The 22,677-nt window shown below is 33.0% G+C and overlaps 3 protein-coding genes across 4 annotated transcripts; 1 reads left to right on the plus strand and 2 right to left on the minus strand.

Annotated features, from left to right (window-relative positions):
- The first annotated feature begins 4,068 nt into the window (after positions 1–4,068).
- Positions 4,069–6,253, plus strand: LOC105774259 (uncharacterized). Of its 2 annotated transcripts, XR_008195042.1 has the most exons (4): positions 4,069–4,391; positions 4,592–5,034; positions 5,580–5,662; positions 5,763–5,905. XR_008195042.1 is itself a non-coding variant. In XM_012596685.2 (3 exons), exons 1-3 carry the CDS (start codon positions 4,227–4,229, stop codon positions 6,184–6,186), a joined length of 1,032 nt encoding a protein of 343 aa, XP_012452139.1. In that variant the 5' UTR covers positions 4,069–4,226; the 3' UTR covers positions 6,187–6,253. The 2 variants fall into 2 exon arrangements, 1 of the variants encoding a protein (XP_012452139.1); XM_012596685.2 differs by lacking the exon at positions 5,580–5,662 and having other exon boundaries at positions 5,763–6,253.
- A 161-nt stretch (positions 6,254–6,414) lies between these two features.
- LOC105774243 (acyl-coenzyme A oxidase 3, peroxisomal) lies at positions 6,415–11,206 on the minus strand. The gene is made up of 13 exons (XM_012596664.2): positions 10,648–11,206; positions 10,348–10,465; positions 10,142–10,249; positions 9,832–10,004; positions 9,652–9,751; positions 9,457–9,531; positions 9,218–9,348; positions 8,775–8,910; positions 8,573–8,692; positions 7,825–7,971; positions 7,635–7,739; positions 7,451–7,552; positions 6,415–6,834 (listed from the first exon to the last, which is right to left on the minus strand). The coding sequence occupies exons 1-13, from the start codon at positions 11,175–11,177 to the stop codon at positions 6,595–6,597; spliced, it is 2,085 nt and encodes a 694-aa protein (XP_012452118.1). The 5' UTR covers positions 11,178–11,206; the 3' UTR covers positions 6,415–6,594.
- A 3,151-nt stretch (positions 11,207–14,357) lies between these two features.
- On the minus strand, positions 14,358–21,387 carry LOC105774252 (acyl-coenzyme A oxidase 3, peroxisomal). Its single transcript, XM_012596675.2, has 13 exons — positions 20,866–21,387; positions 20,296–20,413; positions 20,089–20,196; positions 19,793–19,965; positions 19,616–19,715; positions 19,419–19,493; positions 19,135–19,265; positions 18,677–18,812; positions 18,475–18,594; positions 17,963–18,109; positions 17,775–17,879; positions 17,591–17,692; positions 14,358–14,754 (listed from the first exon to the last, which is right to left on the minus strand). Exons 1-13 carry the CDS (start codon positions 21,327–21,329, stop codon positions 14,515–14,517), a joined length of 2,019 nt encoding a protein of 672 aa, XP_012452129.1. The 5' UTR covers positions 21,330–21,387; the 3' UTR covers positions 14,358–14,514.
- Between the last annotated feature and the right edge of the window lie 1,290 nt (positions 21,388–22,677).

The following is a 22,677-nucleotide window of genomic DNA, read 5'->3' on the forward strand; positions in this document are numbered from 1 at the left end:
TGCAAGTGGGTCTTTTTCATAAATAATTAATTTATCTGGTTTATTTATGAAAAAATCCGTAGTTTTATTTTTACTTTTAATTTTTAGCTATATTCCAATGTGTATGTAAGATTTACTAATATAAGGGTATCACCAAACCTATTAGGAACTATTTTATAACAACGGCAGTATAGTTATTGAAGCTTTGACATGTATTGACGAATAAACTTAACGTCATGTATGTTTAATCTACATGCATAACTTTCTTTGAAAGTTTCAATAGTACACAGAGATCATAATTATAAGTACAAAATAAATAAAATTATGATTCGATAGATGAATAATCAAATAAAATCCACACAAGATAGATGCACATAATGAGAAAAATTCACATATCACAATTATAAGCTTTGCCAATAATAATGAGAAAATTCAAATATCCCAAACCTTCAAAGTTTAAATCCTTAACCTTTGCCAATAATGTTGAAGCTTCAATGGCTATATTTTCATTTTAATTATCAAAATTAATTAGTGATTGCTTATTAATACAATCAATGAATACTTATATATTAAGAAAAGAAGATGGTATGGTGCTAAAAATTGGGCCATATTTAACCATGATGATTGTGTTTTTTTGGTTTACACCCAAGTTTTTTCAAGTTATATTAAATTTGAGATTATTTTTTGTTGGATTGGGAGCAAATAATTTTAAAATTGAATTTTGAAACATTCAAATCATTATTTGAATAAATCCGGTGTTTACTTTAAATAAATAAGGAAAATAATGATTTGAATATTTCAAAATTCAATTTTAAACCGAAAAAATTAAAATTTAGGGGCAAAAAATGATCTTTTTCGACTAAAACTGCAGCAAACCGCCTTCGGCCATTTTTCAGCGCGTAGATCTCGAAAAATTATTCGAAATAAAAAAAAATCGTCTCAATCGGACAACCGAGCGAAAAGTTATGGCCTTTCAAAGTTTTCCAAGCTAAAAAACATAAACTGTTCATCCACGTCAGCAAATCGCGTCCTCGTAGGCGCGATTTGTGTCCACGTAAGCAAAGCGCGCTGACGTGGACACGATTTCCTGACGCGTACCCTGACATCGCGCTGACGTGGACGCGATTTTGCAGAAAATGGACCATTCTGGTAAATAATTAATTATATGGCCCATTTCGGTAATTTTTTACAAAAATTGACTTTTTTTTGGTAAATTGTCTGTTTTTTTCAAGTTATATTAAATTTGAGATTATTTTTTGTTGGATTGGGAGCAAATTATTAGGGTGAAGTCAAAAATTCGTTTTAAGGAGCTGAAACGAAATTTTAATTTTTTATATTTTTATAATTTTTAAAGATTAAATTAAATTTTTATAATTTTAGGGGGCCAAAGTACAATTTTATCTTTACTGATTTAAAGTTTTAAAATTTTCTAAAAGGCCAAAACAATAATTTTCTATTTCAAGGGAGGCCGGACTCTACCAGACTCCTGGATTCGCCTTTGCAAATTATGTTAAAATCTTTTTAATAAGTAGGTTTTTTATATTTTAATTTGTATGATCACTTTTACAACCAATAACTTATTAATAACCATGATATAATGTCATTTCCTTTGAATATTGAATCCTTGTAGTATGAGGGATGAATCAACTTTGAGTTAGATATTAAGGTAATGGTAAAACTGTAAAAAGTAGTTTTTTTTTTTAAAGAAAATGTTATTAGTAATCTGAATCATGAACAATAAAAATATAAAGACATGATATATAATACAAACGATAAATAAATCACTATAAACTAATGCACAAATGTAATACTTGCAAAATAATCTTAAAAAAAGAGAAGGGCAAACTATCAGTAACGACAACACTAGAATAATTCTTAAATAAATTAGAGATGCGTTAACTTGATCAAATTGTTGAAATTTGTATCCTATCGTTGCCATCATCAAATCAACTTGACGATGAACATCAATCAACCGAGAAAAACTGTCAAAAGCCCCCAGAGACTTATCACATCATGGATGTCCAAAAGGCCAAGTCTAAGATGACCTATCATTCTCATCATCATTTCGGATCTATTACCGTCATTATGACTTATCATGACCAAAGTTTATTATTATTATTAAAAGTGGCACTTAAATTATCGATTTCGTTTCATTTTGTTTTTAAAATACAATATCATCCAATAAGAATGCAATACATGCAGGGACAAAGTCAAAAAATCATTTTAGGGAGGCAATTATATAAATTTGAGAGGGCACAAAGTGTAATTTTACCATTGTATCAACTTATAATTTTTTTTTAATTTTTAAAAAGACTTCAAAGAAATTTTATCATTTTTAGAAGAGTCACACTTCGCGACGTGACTCATTCTTACCGGATGTTATATATTTTGGAATAAAATAAGATGAAATTAATAGTTTAGATATCGCTTTTGATAAAAACTTTAAACACTTAAAATTAAAAATATATAATTTAGGTGCAAATTTTGTAATTAATCCTAAATTATTTTGGTCAATGAGTTTTTTTTCCTGAATTTTGGTCTATGAATTAAGATAATACATTATTTAATCCTTAGACAACACATATAAAAATTTAAATATTAAGAATAATTTTAAATAATGTAATGAATTATTGGATAAATATTAGGCTTATATTTAATTATTTTCCAATATAATATGGCAGAATTAAATATTGCCATCCATCTTAAATTGTTTTACATGCAGTGTTATATGATTTTTTGAATTCAATTAATATATTCATATTTTATTTTATTTTATTTTTATTTTTATAATTTAATTTTAAAATTTTCCTTTAATGGACAACAAGGAACAACTTTATTATTAGAAAAATAAATTACATTTTGGTTACTTTATATGATAGGAAAAAATATATTTTATAAAATTATAACTTTTAGTATAAATAAATAAAAAACATTTTACATTTAAACAAAATTTATATGGTGGGGTAAAAATCATGTTTCCTTCAACATGCCGCAATAATAAAATACAAGTATAAATTATATTTAAGGTCACTAAATTATTAATAAATTTATATTTTGGTCATTTAATTTTAAAAAGTTAAAAAATAGTCTCTAAACTATTCGAAAGTTTTTACTTAAGTTACTGGGCTGTTAAAATTACGGTTGTATGACTTTATCTGTTTACACCAGTCGAAAGCTCTTCTTCTCCTTCTCTTTTATGGTTCAATATTTTTTATTAAACAGTTTTGAACGTTATAAATTTATGAACCAAAATCCAAACAAATTTTTTCTTCGATCTTCGACACTAATCGTCAAATTGACTTGGATCTAAGGTGTGCTCTTTTATTCGTCAATGGGTACTGATCCACCACACTGATCATCGAATCGTCGCTTAAAACTCGCTAGTCAAACTTACAAAAAACTTTATAGCCAAGTGACTTAAATAAAAACTTTCAAATAGTTTAGTGGCTTAAATAAAAACTTTTGAATAATGCAATGACCATTTTGTAACCTTTTGAAGTTGAGTGACCAAAACTTAAAATCATTAATAATTTAGTGACATTAAGTGTAATTTACCCTTAATATATATTGGTGTTTGGTTTAATAAAATTAATTAGTTGTTATTTATAGAAAATTTCAAGGATTAATTGCACTAACCTTCTTTGAATTATGGACCAAAATTTTCAAAATATTTTAATTAAATCTTCAAATTAAACGATTATTTCAATCAAGTTAATAGAGCTTAATCAAGCTTTAAGTAGTCCAAGTATGTCTTAGGCCTAACCAGAGCTTAGAAATTAAGTTTAATTTAGCTCGAGCCAAATATTAAGCCTAAAATTTTGAGTCGAGCTCGAGCTTACCACTATTTGAGTTCAGTTTGACTTGATTACACTTAGACCTGACCACTAGATTGACAGTAAACCTAATTGTAGCGATATTTCTAATTTGAGGATTAAGTTAGAATATTTTGAAGTTCAGGACCAATTTAGACTGAAACCCACATCTTGGGGACTTCCACTGTAAATATTCCAATCAGGTAGTACTTTGAACTTAGAACTGGGAAGGTGATGATATATATTCCAGGAACCTTCACCGATACGCAGTCCCCGCCACCAATCTCAAAACATCATACTCTTGATTGAATTGCGTTTAAAATATATTATTACTTTACAAATTTGAATTTCTAGTACAAATATTTTTTAAGAATTTAAGCTTTCGATTGAAACCAAAAAGGATCAAAAGAGTTGGAAAATAGAAAAAGATTGAAAATGGGTTTGGATTATTACAAGATACTGAAAGTAAGTAGCAATGTAAACGATGAAGATTTGAAAAAAGCATATAAAAGATTGGCTATGAAATGGCATCCTGATAAGAACCCATTAAATAATGAAGATGCTGAAGCTAAATTCAAGCAAATCGTTGAAGCCTATGAGGTATTGGATTAATCATCTTTGGTACTAAATTCAAGCATATGTTCAGTTTTGTTAGCTTTGATTCATTTTATAATATGGGGTACCTAGTTTTTGCTTTGTTAGATCTTGGTATTGGATTAATCATCTTTGGTACTAATTTTATGATCTGGGTGTTTGTTATTTTTTGTTAATTTTGTGTTTGTGTTTTTGTTTGTTTGAAGGTTCTAAGTGATCCTCAGAAAAGAGCAGTGTATGATCGGTATGGTGAAGAGGGTTTAAAAGGTGTGGCGCCACCGCCGGAATCAGGCGGAGCTTCCCTTTTTTCCACCGGATATGGAATCCCGACTACGTTCCAGTTCAATCAACAGAATGTTGCTGATGAAATATTTAGTGAGTTATTTGGTGCTTTTGGTGGTGGTCTGAGAGGTAGGAGATTCTCTAGTTCACTTTTCGGCGATGACATATTTGGCGGCGGCGGTGGTGGCAGGGGAGGCGTACGGTTCTCTGGTTCAGTTTTTGGTGATGATATTTTTGGATCAACGAACCAAGGTGCACTAAGAAAAGCTGCTCCAATGGAGAATTGGTTGCATTGTAGTCTTGAAGAGCTATATAAAGGGACTACTAAGAAGATGAAGATCTCTAGAGAGATTGTTCATATCAGTGGGTAAATAAAAATCTTTTTGTTTTCTCAATTTGATCCCTGATTTTTGTTTATGTTCCAATTAAGGGATTCCCGACTTTTTCGGGAGAAGTTGATGAAATGTCATAGATCCCTCAACAAAGTCCTCTATTGTTTATTAGTCCATTCTTCATTGTTAGATTAGGTCATATGTTCTCCGGTAAAATTACCATGAAAGTCCTTGTATTAGGTGTTAGATTACATTTTGCACAAACTGATCCTTTTTATTAAAATTTTATCTATTTCTACTTGACAGAATAATTAAGCATTTTGCTCTTTGATCCAATGAACTAGACTAATTTGTCCAGTTTTTGAGTAAGGGCAAAATGCAATTCGACTACTAATACAAAGGCCTTATGGTACTTTTACTTATATTCTCCTTAGTTTATCGGTCTGTCCTTCCTCGACATCGAGTTTGCGGAGAACATTGTGTAGGTTACATAGATAAGTCGGAATGTAGGATGACGGTTGTGCACATCGGTTCTTATTGAGGTTCCTTTGATAGTGAGTTAACCGGTTGATGTCTGCAGAGAACATGTAAGTTAGGGAGATCGTTTGTTTGTGCAGCCAAGTCTCTTCGAGGGATTCGGACTATCAATTCCGTAGTCCGTAGGTACTGGAATTAGTTTCAGTGACCCGAATTTGTTTCCGTGTGAATGCATGATTTGTTACCGTATTCAATAGTAAACTTGTTATTTTATCTATGATTGCAGCAATATCATGCAGGTGGAAGAGATTTTAACCATCAATGTGAGGCCTGGATGGAAGAAAGGCACGAAAATCACATTCGCGGAGAAAGGGAACGAACGACCAAATGTTATACCCGCTGATCTCATCTTTATCATCGAAGAAAAACCACACAATGTGTTTACTCGGGAAGGCAACGACTTGATCGTCGCACAAAACGCATTGTACGGTTGTACAGTTCATCTTACTACCCTGGACGGCAGGAATTTAACCATTCCGATACACAACGTAATACATCCATGCTATGAAGAAGTGGTTCCGAGGGAAGGCATGCCAATCCAAAAAGACCCTTCAAAGAGAGGAAACTTGAGAATAAAATTCGACGTCAAGTTCCCGACACAGTTGACCCCAGAACAGAAATCTGGAATCAAAAAACTCTTGGGACCTTGAGACTGATATTGGCTAATGTTGTTTTCGTTCTTTTGATTCACTGCTTGAAAAAATTACTGGTTTTTTATGCAGAAAGCTCCCCACATGTATGCTTGATAGTAAGAAAATATGAAATTTCTTTGTTAATCCATACAAAGAGAAATAAAATTATAATAATGGCCAAAAAATTATAAAACTAAATAACAATTAAATACGAAAACAAACATCGAATTCAAATATCCGAATCCATTTATCCGCAAAAAAGAAGAAGGTATATTTGAATTATTGACAGTGTACCACAAAAACTAAAGAACCAGATGATGGTACATTATTTAAAGTCATCCTCCGATTCACGGAATTATACATCATCGTTAATGCTTCAAATATAAACAGTAACTCAAATTGATTGTATAAGATCCATACCAGTGCTTAAACCGAAGACCAAGCGTTTGCTTCAATCCAATTAAAAGCTATGGGGCCGAGAAAGGCATCGGGGATGCCGAAGGAACTGACTAAAGCAAGTGCATGAGGTCGAAGTTCAGTGCAGAGTTTTGTTATTTCTCTCCTCACATTGGCACCATTGTCCACTGAAAGGTACCCATATTGCAGAAACGAAACATCTTCGATACATATCAAGGCATATAATGATCTCAATGTACCCAAGACATCCTGCATAAGAAGAAAATGAAAAGACTCTTAACATAAATTCTAAAACCAGAACCAGAAGTATGCTTTTAAGGTTTCAATTGAGGGACATATAAAGTTTCCTGGATTTAAATCAACTCCATCTGCAAAAATCCTATATATTAGCAATTTTTTGATCATATTCATCCTACCATATGTCCTGAAACTATACAGTTAGGGACAGCTTTAGAAAACCGTACATGTTAGGTTTGAGTTGTTCCGGGTTTAGGCTTAAATGACAATGAGCCGCTGGTTTGATGGCAAAATGACTTCTGAAGGGTTTAAGTTCAAGATAGGCAGTTAGAGGCTTCCTTAGAGAGCTTTATAGAGTCAAGTTTGAGTTGTTTCGAGTTTAGGGTTAAACAACAACGAGCTATTGGTCTAATGGAAAAAATGACTTCCAAAGGGTTCAAATATGGCATTGAAGTCCCGCAAGAAGGTCTTGCATCAATTAACTTTTCAAGTCAATTCAAGTCGGAATCGGAAGATAAGAGTTTTTCATTCAAATTAGGTCCAACAACCTTTTCAATAATAAAGATAACAATCAGGTCTATGTTACTGTCAGATGCTTGTATGAGCAACACCATAAAATAGCACTCACCTTCAATGAACCAGCAGGTAGAGTTGTTTCTGCATCGACAAACGTTTGAAATATTGCTCGATCTGAGAAAGCCTTTCCTAAATCCTGTGCCAGCTCATAACACTGGAGTGCAAAGCGACGTGACAATTAGATTAAAAGGTTGAGAAAATGATAACAATTTAAATAAAAACAAGTGCTTCCTCACCATCATGAAGGCCTGCTCGTTACTTTCTCCCTTGGCTTTACATTTTGAGACATCCGCAACAAAACGATTCAAAAGATCCCTTTCCCTTAAGCACAAGGCATCCATCTAACATAGCACAATGGTCCAAGTCACCGAGGAATTTTAATACGGTATATTAAGAATCGAAGAACCAATGATACTCTTATATTACCTGGAATTGACTGCACCGGAGGGTAGTGCTAGTAAGCTGTAATGGAATAACAGGGCAAGGTTTATTCATGTGTTCTAAGCCCAGACCCTTGAAAACCTTGTTTCTTTTCTGAGCTGCCATGTATTCAGCAAAAAGAGCCTTGCTGACCTGTTTTAAGCATAGTTGCAATAAATATAGTGTGTATTACTATTCTTGTACTTCTATATATACCACCAAAGTACGTAATAAATCAGTAGACTTGGTCCTAGTGGAAAGATGATGAAATTAGAGTCAACTGTTCCTTGAGATGTTAAACACAAAATCGAGGGAGATGGTTAAGATTGATCTACATAACTTCTAGGTGGCATCTATTTAAAGATCCCATTATAGTGAGATCCCGTGGGATCTTTTTAAATCAATGATTGAAATAAAAAAAGAGAAAAAGAAACACTGATCTACCATTGATCAAGCCACGTCGGATTTGTATCCAAAAAAAGTGAGTTTACCTTTTAACCAATACAACAAGTTTTAACACTAAAGGAGAAAAACTGATTTCTAGAGAAAAGCAACATATTCTGTAACTGATTTAACAGGTTCCAAGTCACGAGCACAATTTCCTAGTTTCTGGCATAGCTTGATCAAATGGCTACCGTCTCCACGTTTCTGTCTTTTAACCAATGCTGTTGATTTTGAAAAGGATCCCACCATAATAAGATCTCACCTTAGACATTACCTAACTTCTAGGGCAATCATCTAGATTTTTGTTTACCTGCTGCATCAGAATAAGATTGTCACCCTCAAAAGTGGATTGCACATCATATTCACCTTTCAGCTGACCAACACGATTCTCGGTCTTTAATCCTTGTCCTCCGCAAGCTTCACGACATTCCTGAGCCATGCAACAATTGAATCTCAGTAATGACATGTACAGTTAAAATATTCAACTTAATTAAGGATTGTTTGTTGGTCACCTGAAGTATTTGCATGTTATTCCAAGTAAAAGTAGCTTTGAATGAACTTGAAACTATATGTATGGTTTTGTTTGACTGAGGTGTCCTCTTCACATACAGCATTTTCAAGTAGTTTGCTGCGAAACTCATAGCATAGCTGCAGCATATAAAATTAAAAGCAAATGAATAAATGAGCATTTATCAAAATCAGTTGCTCTAACAAAATTATTACTCGTTCTAGTGTAATACAAGCAATTCCAATACATGTCTTGACCAACTTTATAGCCACGTGAACATGTCACTAGCTACAACTTAGAATAAATTAGCAACTAAATAAATGCTAACATCTTATAATTGAGTTAGTTGACATTCCAAATACAAGGATTTTCAATCCAAGAATGCCAAAAAGAAGTTATTCAAACACAAACAAAGTCAGCACCTATAGCACCATAAGATATACTTACGTCTTTGCAACAAGAGGGAAGAGTCGGCGTTGATGACTTGGGTAATCTAGCAATAAGACCTCAGGTTCGTTTTGTTTGAGAGAAAATGCCCGCCTTGTTAGTGCATACCTAATGGAAGTTGCTAAAGCAACCTAAAAGGGAGAGCAATGACATGATATCAATGAAGTTTCCATTTGGTATTAGTGGCATGCCACCCCACATTCCAAAAATACAAAAATATGCAATGCTGGTTTGCATACCTTTGATTGATAAACCGAAGAAATAGCAATATTAACACGACCTACAGTCAAAGGGGCCATGAATGCAGCAAATCTCTGAATTAAAGCAACAGATGATAAGAGCCATCAAAATATTATTACCAACAAAACGAGAACCCTATTGTTGTACAGCACACAACTTTAGAAACATATACCAATCATCTCAAATAGGAATACCTGATCCGGGTTTTCTATTGAACTTAGATATTTCCCATCAGGTGAAACATCAGCAACCGAATTCAACAGGTTCTCTCTGGGAACTCGAACATTGTCAAACCTGAAATCACGAACGTAAACCTTTTGGACTAGAACTTAAAATCTTGAAGCCATGGTGAAAAAGTCTAGGTTTCGAGTTACCAGATTCGACCATTATCAACACCATTTAAACCAATTTTGTGACCACAATCAACAATACGAATGTTTGGACATATGTTACCATCAGCATCCCTGATTTGGACTATAAACGCATGAACCCCTTGATTTGTTCCATTGATATGTAGCTGTGAAAACACAACCGTATGCGTCGCATGCTAAAAAGGGCAAAGCAACAACAAAGAAGCAGAAGTATAGCATTTCAGCATATAGGCAAAACCGGTTCATAAAAAAACAGTTGAACGGATCGAAAAAGACAATCAAGGGAGAAACGGTATTGATTGGACTAGCATACATTGGCTGCCCCACCAATCCAATACTTCTGAGCCGATTCGCAAGGCGTATTAATGACAAACTCCCCTGTATTCGAATCATAAGTCGTTACTGTTTCAAGACCACGAACCTAAAAACAGGAATGCCGGAAAAAATCAGGAGGAGAATGTATACAACTGCATAGAAAATCACAGAAAAAGAATTGATTCCCGTTAGCAAAGCACATACATTACTTCCATGCCCCAACTCTGTCATTGCAAAGCAACCCTTGATCGAGTAATTCTCGGTGTCCCTCAGCCACTTGTCATGATGATGTTTTGTACCAAAAAATTGGATGGCACCTCCCCTGCATATATATATATGGCAATCAAACGAAGCCATTAACTCTACATAATTTTGTTTGCATGTAGGATAAAAACGGATTAGATATCTGTAAATTCTAATATCCGAATCGAAATACACATATACTACTTTAAAATCCGAATCTATTTATTATACACGTAAACTACATTGAGAAAACAAACGCACCACAAGAAGAAGTGAACCCCGAGCTTAGTGAAGAGGGAATGATCATAGATACTGCAAACCTCAAAGCCAGCAAATTTCCTCATCTCAATATCTTCCCCCTTCTCCGTTAACCATCCTTTAAACGCCCCCTTTTCAAGCAAATACTCAATTCGTTTCAACGTCATCTCCCGTTGCTGCTCCATCGACTGGTTATAGTCCGGCGAAACGAACACCTTCCCTCCCCTAACCTTCGGGTTGAACAACTTGCTTTGTTTCATCAACCCGAACAACCAATCCCGTTCCTCCAGGTTGTGCCGGTCAATCAACTTCCTCATATCCTTAATGTCAAACGCATAGTTCTCGGAAAGTTCAGGCGGTGAGTAGCTTAAACAAGCGTTTGAAGAAAGGGTTTGGGATGATGGGGCGGATTGGAGCAGATGATTGGTGAGAATTTGGGTTCTTTTGAAAGCTTGTTCCATTTTGGAATTTGGGTTTTGATTTTTACTAGATTCTGTTGAAGTATTTGCAGAGAAAATTGAAGAAGGTGACATGAATTTGATTTGAATATGATACAAATCCTTGTACCTTTTCTACCTTTAGAATTTAGTTTATTTATTTATTTATTATAATTTACTCCATCTACTTTTTTTAATTTAAAATAAAAGAAAACAATTATTTGGTACGGTGGATTTTAAATAAAAATCTTAACGAGTGTTAATTGAGGTTAGGAGTATTTAGACGGTTAATTGAATCGAATTAGTGTTAATTAAATTAATTAAAATTTTTAAATCGAATTAAATTAGTATTAATCGAATTAATTAAAATTTTAATTCTTTAACCATTAATTGAATTAAAATTTTTCAAAAAAAAACCAAACCGAAATATTTCAGTTAATTCGGCCGGTTAATTGAATTAATCGAAATTTATATATTTTTATTTGACCTAATTAAAAATACATATAATTTGTATTATTAATTATTAAATTTGATTAATTCGATTAATTATCTAATAATTGAACTTCCAAAAAATTATTAACCGACCTCCGACCAAATTAGATTGGTTAACCGATAGATTAATCGAATTAGATCGATTCGGTCAGTTAATTCGATTTTAACCGAAATTTCAACACTCCTAACTGAAGTCGCATTTAATGTAGCATTCACGTATATGTCTACGCAATTTTTCATTCATTTTAGAGTAATTTAATAAAAAAGTCCAAAAACAAAATCAAATAAAAGACTAAAATTATTATTTTTTGTAAAGTTTGAGGACTAAATAAGATATTAATCATTATCATTCCATCGGCTACGTAAATTTCGTTGTGGGGGTACATGAAAGGGACTATAGTTTTAATTGTACTCGTCGGCCCAAATAGGAAAACGGCATCTCTTTGACCGTTTCAATATCATGCCTTTTAAAACACGACACGTAAAAATAAATACAACTGTGATATGGATACAGAATTCTTAAAAGTCTAATTAAAGTATAAGATTAATTCAATGAAGTTGGGGATCACCTTGGAAATGTATTGATTTGGTATAGAATTTTTCATTGGTGGAGTTGCTTTAAAGGTTTGCCCGAAATATGAAAAATTTTAGGTAAAAATATTAGTCATGGAAAATAGATTTGGACAAAAAAATTTAAATTCGTTTGAAATATGATTAAACTCAAACTTAAACATTCAACAACCGAGGCTCGTTTAGCTTGTTTTTAAAAAGTTCTAAAAAAATAATGTGGGTGGGCTTAAAATGAGATTTGGTTAGTCTTTTGCAAATATGAGTGGATTAAAAAATAATAATTTTGGGAACTTAAATAAATTAATTGATGATTTAAGTTTATCATACTAATATATTTTTTATTATTTTGCTTCGAAAAAGTTTTTAAATATATATGGTTTCAAATTTATGTACTCTACCATAGAATTAGTTATACTGTAACAATTTCACTCGATTCGACTGGACTCAAAATTCATTTCACTTAACTCGATTCGAAAAAAATTCAAATCAAGATAGGATGATAAAATAGGACTTATCAACTCGACTAACTCAAAAAATTTTCACTCGATTCAATCAAACTCTCACCACTACATTAACCCTTCTAATTTTATTCTTTATATGTATACGTATACATGTAATAAGATAAAGCTGAAAGGTACTTTAATTTTGCTTTGCCCGTACGTACCCATAAAGAAGTTTTTTTGGATAAGATAAGGACATTTAATTAATGAATTAAATTAATTTCAATAATGGCATTTAAATGTTATATTCAATTCCAACATGTTGAATTTTATTATTTTTAATTACAAAAAAGATGGTGTTTTATAGTCAACGAGTAAAGTAGTTCGACGCATGAACACCGTTAATTTACTTTTGTTAAATTTAAGTTTATTACTGTCTTAAATTTTTGTTATAATAATTTATTTAACTTTATAAAATTACAAAAAAATTATTTTAGCTCTTTATTTAATTTTTCACCTTTCAATTTTTGAACTTACATTTTTTGTCAAACATGTAGATGACATGTCAGTGTTCAATTGAATTTTAAAATTTAAAAAATAAAAAGTATTTTTATAATTTTATAATAATTTTAATGATTTTAAATTTCTTAAAAATTAATTAATTGTTAACCTATCATCCACATGCAATTCATATGTATGCAAGCAAAAGTTAAAAAGAAAGTAATTTTTTCATCTATTTTGAGATAATTTGACAAAAATTTAAATTTAAAGGTTAAAAAGACGAAAATTAAATGAAGTGCTAAAATGACTTTTATTTATAAAATTAAAGGGCCAAATAAGTCATTATAAATTTTTGTTTCAAAATGTTAAACTAGTAAATTTAACCCAAAAAATTAAAAGATATTCAAAATTCAATATTGAAATAAAATTTATTGCAACATCAAATTAGTAATATAATAATAACAAAGATTATTTTGTTAATTTAAAAGTTTTTCAAACTTGTGACTAGATAATAATTTAAATAAATAATATATATACATATCATATAATCATAAATTTACATTCAAATAAATAAAAAATATTATATACAAAATTTTAATTCGAAAAAATACATTTAAGCCCGCTCAACTTGAACTCATTCAAATCCAAGAAAAATTAAATTCAATAGAATTTAAATTTAAAAAATTCAAACCTAAAAATGTCCGAACCTGAAAAAGGTCAAGATAAAATATGCTTGAGCCTAAGTTGATCCGAACATGCTCGAACCCGTCTGTTTGCCACCTCTACTTGAATCAAGCCTCCTTGCCACTAGAATGAGAGTAATAAGACAACGCGGCAAGATCAGACATCCCTTTCAGCTGTCATGGACTCTTAGCCATCAAGATATTCCCTTGAAGCAGTGAATCTCTATGCAGATCATTACCGCTATGACAATGTACACATCTTTGACCTGAATCAATAAGTGCAATGGACACCAACCAAAACCGAGCTCCTAAGAAACAAACTCACAAATGAGTTGAGAACCCGAGTCGCCAAGACTCGAAAGAGCCACACGTGACAACCACGTGATGCCAAATCACAACAAAACCCATAGACAAATTATTATTCCAATGGATCTTATCACAAGCATGAAAAATGATGGATGGTCCCAAAAAATACTCCCAAAACTCAACCAAATGTTATCAATAAATAATTCTAAATATAAAGAATGCATTATATAAATATATATATATATATATATATATATAAATTATTGAAGGTTACATTACAGGCAGTTGATGAAGGCTCTCTTTATTAAAAATGGCCTTATGGTAAACTAAAATTGGTCACAATTCTGCATTAAAGAGACCAAAATATCACATAGAACCCCATTATCTTAAGGGAACCTTACAAAAGGAATTGCAGGTAAAAATGCTTACATTTATCAGTGCTTAAACCAAAGACCACGAGTTCGTATCGATCCAGTTAAAAGCTATGGGGCTGAGAAAAGCATCGGGGATGCCGAAGGAACTGATTAAAGCAAGTGCATGAGGTCGAAGTTCATTGCACAGTTTTGTTATTTCTCTCCTTACATTGGCCCCATTGTCCACTGATAGGTACCCGTATCGTAGAAACGAAACATCTTCGATACAAATCGAGGCATATAATGATCTCAATGTACCTAGGACATCCTGCATTAAGAAAAAAATGAAAACTAGAAGCATGTTTTTAAGGTTTCAATTGATGAACATGTAAAGTTTACTGGATTTAAGTCAACTTTTCCGTTTATCTTGTTTTTCGGGCCATGTTCATCCTACTATATCCTGAAACTATACAGTTAGGGACAGCTTTAGAGAACTATACATGTTAGGTTTGAATTGTTTCGGATTTAAGGTTAAACGACACTGAGCTACTGGTTTAGTGGCAAAATGACTTTAGAAGGGTTTAAATCCAATGTAGATGGCCCAAACATACACCTAGATAAAATAAGAAAATATAATATAATACAATACCATACAAGTAAGCACTTAAAAAACCAGACTTTTGCTATAAAAGCACCATGGAGGCTCCTATATTAAGAGTGGGATTGTATTTTACCCTCTACTAAAAAAATGTGCAAATTAATACCTGTATATTAGATCAAAGAGCAAGTAGGTCATTTTGTTAAAATTTTCATCTAGTTCTATTGTTAAAAACCGATCCTTGTACATTAACACAAGGTACACATGGCACGCCACGTGTCACTTTCCGGTTATTCTGTCGACCATACCATTTTTTAACAATACAAATGGATGAAACTTTAAACAAAAAGAACCAATTTGCTTTTTGATTTAACGTACAGGGACTAATTTGCTCATATTTTTAATAGAGGGGACAAAATACAATCTGACTTCTAATATAAGTGCCTCCATGATACTTTTACTAAACTTTGGCTGCATTATTAACCCATGATACACCAAAATATTTCGACGAGAAGAAACTCCAAAGCATACACCAAGATTGCTGCATTAGAACTCGTTTTTAAGCACCAAAAACAAATGCAGAGGAACTTGTAAATAGCTCCCGTCTGGTACACAGGTGACACGGGTTAAAACCCTGTGAAAAGGAACTTCTAAATAGCTTTAAAAACTTCAAAGCAACCCATATATGATCTATCTTAAACCAATCCATAAAGTGAGCTAGAAAAGCATTAAAAGAAACCTTGAAAGATATCCAAACCTCCAAAACCACTAGGCTTTACTAAAACAAATCACTATAATGTTGCAAAAATCAAAGCTTCCTCAACAATTAGACATTCACTACATGATTTAAAAACCAAACCAAGTTCAGACACCAATGTCACCGTATTCTCTTTGGAACCATGCTACACAGCTTTGTGAAGATAAAAGTTAACATATGTATTAAGAGTCAGATTGTATTTTGCCCTCTCTACTAAAAAATAAGTAAATTAATCCTTGTACATTAGATCAAATTTCAAATCAGTCTATTAAAATTTTCATCCATTTGTACCCTTAAAAATTGGCGCAAGTGATGGAATAACCAGAAAATAGCACATGGAGTGCCACATATATCTCATACTAACGTATAGAAGCCAATTTTTAACAGTAAGAATGGATGGAATTTTTAATAAAAGGACCAGTTTGCTCTTTGATCTAATATACAGAAACTAATTTGCTCATTTTTTGAGTAAAGGGGGCAAAATGCAATTTGACTCCTAGTACAAGGGCCTCCATGGTACTTTTACCGCTTTGTGAACTGGGATTCTTGCAAATAATTTAAACAGATCATGATGGCAAGTCACCATGCCATTAAGGTACCGAACTAAAAGACCTGTTGCCATATTCCAACACAAATCACCAAAAGTGTTGAGGAATTCTTGATACCTTGGCAACTCCAATCTAAAAAAAACTGAATCATGCACCCTAGAACACCAAAAGAAATCCTGAACATAAAACAATCCAGACTCACAAGCATAGTCCGCAAAATCAGCAGCTCACTACATCATCATAAAAACTAAGAGAAGGCAGCAATATAAAATCCATAACCACTCACAATTAAACCCTGTTGCAATCATACCCATAAAAGTAAACCACTAGAACAAGCGCATAAAACATACAAAAACTCTGACCAAGCCTTATGGAAGCACCAGAACCAAAAGCAAAATTTAAGATAACAAACACCAACATTAAAGGCTTCAAAGATTCCCAATTCAAGATAAAAAAAAAAATCATAAGCAACAGAAGAACCAAATCAAGATAAAAAAACCTCAACCCACCAAATTCCTTCCAGATCACCTTTGAAATTAGAAACCGAAGATGAAACTAAAAAACATCATTATGAAAAAGGAACCCCTGATATCCAATTAAAGTCACCAAAATTCAATTTCGTAACAAGCTCTTCACCATAAAACAGAAGAACAAGGGACAAAACAGAAAAGCAATAGAGATTAAACCGTCAAACCTGCAAATTGAATCCTACAAAGCTTGATAAATATGTTGCCTCTACACTCAAGCCACACCTCTTTTAACATCAGTTCACCAAATAACTATAAATTTATATTCAACCTCTCTGCTTCGGTTTGTGCCAAGGTAGGCAGTTAGGGGCAGCTTTAGAGAACTTTATAGAGTCAGGTTTGAGTTGTTTCGTGTTTGAGTTAAACGACAAGAAGCTATTGGTCTAAAGGAAAACTTACGTCCGAAGGGTTCAAGTCCAAGGTTGGCATTGAAGTCCAAAAAGAGGGATTAAACCAGGTCTTGCATCAATTAACTTTTCAAGTCAATTCAGGCTGGGGAGTCAAGTTGTTCATTCAGATCAGGTCCAACAACCTTTTCAATACTAAAGATAACAATCAGGTTCTAGCATGCTTGAGTTTAGTCGTTTCAAGCTCAAGCTATTGGCTTTTCAATTTTGTAAGGTCAGGTTCGGCTTTGAAATGGCTGGCCAAGTCATTCAGATTATAAATTATGCTGAATACCAAGTCTACGTTACTGTCATATGCTTGTATGAGAAACATTTAATAACATTCACCTTCAATGAACCAGCAGGTAGAGTTGATTCTGCTTCAACAAACGTTTGAAATATTGCTCGTTCCGAGAAAGCCCTGCCCAAATCTTTTGCTAGCTCATAACACTAGTGTACAAAAGTGATGTGACAATTAGATTAAAAGGTCAAGAAAATGATAGCAATTTAGATAAAAGAAGTGCTTCCTCACCGAATTAAAGGCCTGCTCTGTATTTTCTCCCTTGGCTTTACATTTCAAGACATTCGCAACAAAACGATTCAAAAGATCTCTCTCCCTTAAGCACAAGGCATCCATCTGACATAGCAGTGTTTAGAGGCATTGAGGATTTTAATATGGTACATTAAGAAACAGAACAACTGATGATACTCTTATATTACCTGGAATTGACTGCATCGGACGGTAGTGCTAGTAAGCTGTGATGGAATGACAGGGCAGGGTTTATTCATGTGTTCTAAGCCCAGCCCTTTGAAAACCTTGTTTCTTTTCTGAGCTGCCATGTATTCAGCAAAAAGAGCCTTGCTGACCTGTTTTAAACATAGTTGTAATAAATAGAGTGTATTACTGTTCTAATACTTCTAGATATACCACCAAAGTAAGCAATAAACCAGTAAGCTTGATCCTAGTGGATAGTTGTAATAAATATAGTGAATTGTTGTGGAAGATGATTAAGATTGACCTACATAAATTATAGGTCAACCATCTTGATTTTTGTTTAACTAAATTCAATGAAAACCTGAAAACACACACACATGACTCATTTCTCAGTTTTGCATCTGGATGCTTTGCTTTCAATTTTGAGGACATGTTCTAGGGCAATTAATTTTAATTGTAAGCTGTAACTAGTCGACCGTGTCAAAAAGAAAAGTCAGGAAACAGTAAATAAATTTACCAGCTGCATCAGAAGAAAATTATCACCCTCAAAAGTGGATTGCACATCATATTCACCTTTCAGATGACCAACACGATTCTCGGTCCTTAACCCTTGTCCGCCGCAAGCTTCGCGACATTCCTGAACCGTTCAACGATTGAATCTCTGTAATGACACTTACAGTTAAAATATTCAACTTAATTCAGGATTCTTTGTTGCTCACCTGAAGTATTTGCATGTTATTCCAAGTAAAAGTAGCTTTGAATGAACTTGAAACTATATGAATGGCCTTGTTTGACTGAGGTGTCCTCTTTGCATACAGCACTTTCAAGTAGTTTGCTGCAAAACTCATAGCATAACTGCAGCATAAAAAAGCAAATAAATGAAGGAGCAATGATCAGAACTAGCTGCCCCAACTAAATTATTACTCGTTCCAATACATGAGTTTATCAACTTTATAGCCACATAAACATGTCACTAGCCACAATTTTGAAAAAATTAGCAACTAAGTAAAGGCTAAGATCTTATAATTGAGTTAGTTGACATTCCAAACACAAGGATTTTCAATCCAAGATATATTCTTGTGATGTTTATTTGTTTAATATGCCAAAAAGAAGTTATTCAAGCACAAACAAAGTCAGCACCTATAGCATCATAAGATAACCACATAGATATACTTACGTCTTTGCAACAAGAGGGAAGAGTCGGCGTTGATGACTTGGGTAATCGAGCAATAAGACCTCAGGCTCGTTTGGTTTGAGAGAAAAAGCCCGCCTTGTTAGTGCATACCTAATGGTAATTGCTAAAGCAACCTAAAAGGGAGAGCAATGACATGATATCAATGAACTTCCCGCTTGGTATTAGTGGCATGCCACCCCACATCCCAACATACAAAAATATGCAATGCTCGTTTGCCAATAAAAAGTAATAAGAAGCTTAAAACTGATAAAAAATACTGAAGATACCTTTGATTGGTAAACCGCACCAATAGCAATATTAACACGACCTACTGTCATAGGGGCCATGAATGCAGCAAATCTCTGAATTAAAGCAACAGACAGTAACAGCCACCAAAATATTATTACCAGCAAAACAAGCACCCTGTTGTTGTACAGCACACAACTTTAGAAGCAGATATCAATCATCTCAAATAGGAATATACCTGATCTGGGTTTTTTATCGAACTTAGATATTTTCCATCAGGGGAAACATCAGCAACCGAATTTAACAAGTTCTCTCTGGGCACTCGAACATTGTCAAACCTGAAATCATGAATGTAAACCTTTTGGACTAAAACTAAAAATATTGAAGTCGGGGTGAAAAGTACATTTTGAATTACCAGATTCGACCATTATCAACACCATTTAAACCAACTTTGTGACCACAGTCAGCAATACGAATGTTTGGACATATGTTACCATCAACATCCCTGATTTGGACTATAAATGCATGAACCCCTTGATTGATTCCATTAATATGTAGCTGTGAAAACACAACTGTATGCGTCGCATGCTAAAAGAGGCAAAGCAACAGCAAAGAAGCAGAAGTATAGCATTTCAGCATATATGCAAAACTGGTTCATAAAAATACAAAACAATCCAGGGAAAAATGGCCCTGATCCTAAGACAAGCGTACCTTGGCTGCCCCACCAATCCAAAACTTCTGAGCTGATTCACAAGGCGTATTAATGACAAACTCCCCTGTATTCGAATCATATGTTGTTACTGTTTCAAGACTGCGAATCTGAAAACAGTAATGCCAGAATAAATCAGGAAAAAGAAAGTAGATGACTAAATAGAAAATCATAGAAAAAGACTCTGATCCAGTTAGCAAAGCACATACATTACTTCCATGCCCCAACTCTGTCATTGCAAAGCAACCCTTGATCGAATAATTCTCGGTGTCCCTCAGCCACTTGTCATGATGGTGTTTTGTACCGCAAAATTGGATGGCACCTCCCCTGCATATTTATAAGGCAATCAAATGAAGCCATTAACTCTACTTAATTACATTTGTTTACATGTAGTTCTTAGGATGATAACAGACTGGATATGTCGAAATACACATAAACTACTTTAAAACCCGAATTTAAATCTAAATTAAATGACATTACTTGTAATAGTGAAGCAATTTTGAATAATAGATTCTAATATTCGAATCCCCTTATCTAAAATGAATCCAAACATTGAATATACAAGAGTTAATATATATACTTCCCCTCGGAATATGCTGCGAAAAATAATTAAAATATCCGAATTAGCATCCGCCCTATCATCACTATGCCTACCTCAATTTCCATCGAAACCCATACAAGAATCATCAAAATATATTAGATTCTACAGTTTGAAGAAAGTAAATCGAACAATAACATAAAATTGAGGTACTTTTAAATTAATTTTTTTAAAAACGCACCACATGGGGAAGTGAACTCCAAGCTTAGTGAAGAGGGAATGATCATAAATACTGAAAACCTCAAAACCAGCGAATTTCCTCATCTCAATCTCTTCCCCTTTCTCCGTTAACCATCCTTTAAAAACTCCTCTCTCTTGCAAATACTTGATTCGTTTCAACGTCATCTCCCGCTGTTGCTCCATCGACTGGTTATAGTCCGGCGAAACGAACACCTTCCCTCCCCTTACCTTCGGGTTGAACAGCTCACTTTGCTTCATCAACCCGAACAACCAATCCCGTTCCTCCAAGTTGTGGCCATCTATCAGCTTCCTCATTTCTTTAACGTCGAACGCACAGTTCTCGGAAAGTTCAGGCGGTGAGTAGCTTAAACAAGCATTCGAAGAAAGGGTTTGGGACGGCAATGGTGAGGAGGATTGGAGGAGATGATTGGTAAGAACTTGGGTTCGTTGGAAAGCTCGTTCCATTGTGGAATCTGGGTTTTGTTTTTCTCTTTTCTATTGGAATTTGCAGAGAAAATTGAAGAAGAAGAAAATTTGATTTGATTTGTACGATGTTTTCAAATTACGCGCCATATATACATATTTATAGAAATTTTTGTTTGGGTAATTTTCAGAAATAGTCACTTATGTATGGTTTAAATTACGCTTTGGTCATCAATTTTTAATTTGTTACAAAATGGTCATTAACATTATCGCTTTGTAACATTTTAGTCAGTGAACCGTTAACCGTCCTTAATGATATAGCAACAAGATGATGTGGCACGTTACATCTTTATTTCATACAAAAATTTTAGGTCAAATTATAAAAAATATTCATAAATAAATGAAAACTCTTTTTTTAACATAAAAATTATTTAATAAAATAATAATCTTATAAATATAACAATTTAAGGGGAAAAACCTTGAAGAAGATTTAAGCATATTCAGCTTTTCTTTCTTTTTTTTCAACATTAACGATCAACGTGTTCAAGTTGGGTCAATACTATAACCTAAGGGCGGGCACAATTGGAGATATACAAGTGATGATGAAGTCTTGAAGACCCGGTAGGTGGAAGGTCATTCTTAGTTGAATGGCACGACGACGGAGGATGTGGAAATTGAAGGATTCGGAGTAAGGATTATTGATGCCAGTGGTTATAGTCAAAGGTGGTGGCCAACACTCATAAATTCGAGGAGGACTAATGAACAAGGCCAAACATATAATAAATAAATTCTTGTTTATAAAACAAAACTTGGTTTACCTTTTGTTTTTGAGGTTTAAAAAAAATATTTTTTATTTATAAAATAATATTTAAAAAATAAATGTAATGTTAGAAAAAAAGAAAAATAGTATTTGTTTATAATTTATTTTATACTTTTGTATGTTTTTTTTTGTAAAAAATCTTTTATTTATTTTTAAAAGAATTAAGATTAAAATGATATAATTTATAAAATCGATGATTAATTTATTGATTTTTTTTTAAATTAGAACTAAATTAATAGAATTTATAAATATATTATTGATGGGAGGACAATTAAGGTACAAGGACTTTGGGACAACAAATATGGTAATTGGATTCTTTGGAAAGCTCGATCGACTGAAATTTAGGTTTTGTTTTTTTCTCTTTGTTTCTTTTATTGGAATTTGCAGAGATAATAAATAGAAGAAGAAGAAGAAGAAGAAGATTTCGATTTGATTTCAACAAAAGAAATTTGGGTAAATTTCAGAAATAGTCATTGGTTTAAATTATGTTTTGATTATCAAATTTTAATTTGTTATAAAATAATAATTAACATTATCGATTTATAATATTTTAATTATTAAGTCATTAAT

This window comes from Gossypium raimondii, chromosome 1 (assembly GCF_025698545.1).
Source record: "Gossypium raimondii isolate GPD5lz chromosome 1, ASM2569854v1, whole genome shotgun sequence".
Classification (NCBI taxonomy): domain Eukaryota; kingdom Viridiplantae; phylum Streptophyta; class Magnoliopsida; order Malvales; family Malvaceae; genus Gossypium; species Gossypium raimondii.

Coding starts and splice junctions, on each gene's coding strand:
- LOC105774252 (XM_012596675.2), bottom strand. CDS start 21,329: ATGGAACGAGCTTTCCAACGAACCCAAGTTCTTACCAATCATCTCCTC. Junction 20,197..20,295: donor AGTTGGGGCATGGAAGTAAT/GTATGTGCTTTG, acceptor TACTGTTTTCAG/ATTCGCAGTCTTGAAACAGT. Junction 19,494..19,615: donor CGATAAAAAACCCAGATCAG/GTATATTCCTAT, acceptor GCTTTAATTCAG/AGATTTGCTGCATTCATGGC.
- LOC105774243 (XM_012596664.2), bottom strand. CDS start 11,177: ATGTCACCTTCTTCAATTTTCTCTGCAAATACTTCAACAGAATCTAGT. Junction 9,532..9,651: donor CAATAGAAAACCCGGATCAG/GTATTCCTATTT, acceptor GCTTTAATTCAG/AGATTTGCTGCATTCATGGC. Junction 6,835..7,450: donor TACCTGCTGGTTCATTGAAG/GTGAGTGCTATT, acceptor CTTCTTATGCAG/GATGTCTTGGGTACATTGAG.
- LOC105774259 (XM_012596685.2), top strand. CDS start 4,227: ATGGGTTTGGATTATTACAAGATACTGAAAGTAAGTAGCAATGTAAAC. Junction 4,392..4,591: donor AAATCGTTGAAGCCTATGAG/GTATTGGATTAA, acceptor GTTTGTTTGAAG/GTTCTAAGTGATCCTCAGAA. Junction 5,035..5,762: donor GAGATTGTTCATATCAGTGG/GTAAATAAAAAT, acceptor CTATGATTGCAG/CAATATCATGCAGGTGGAAG.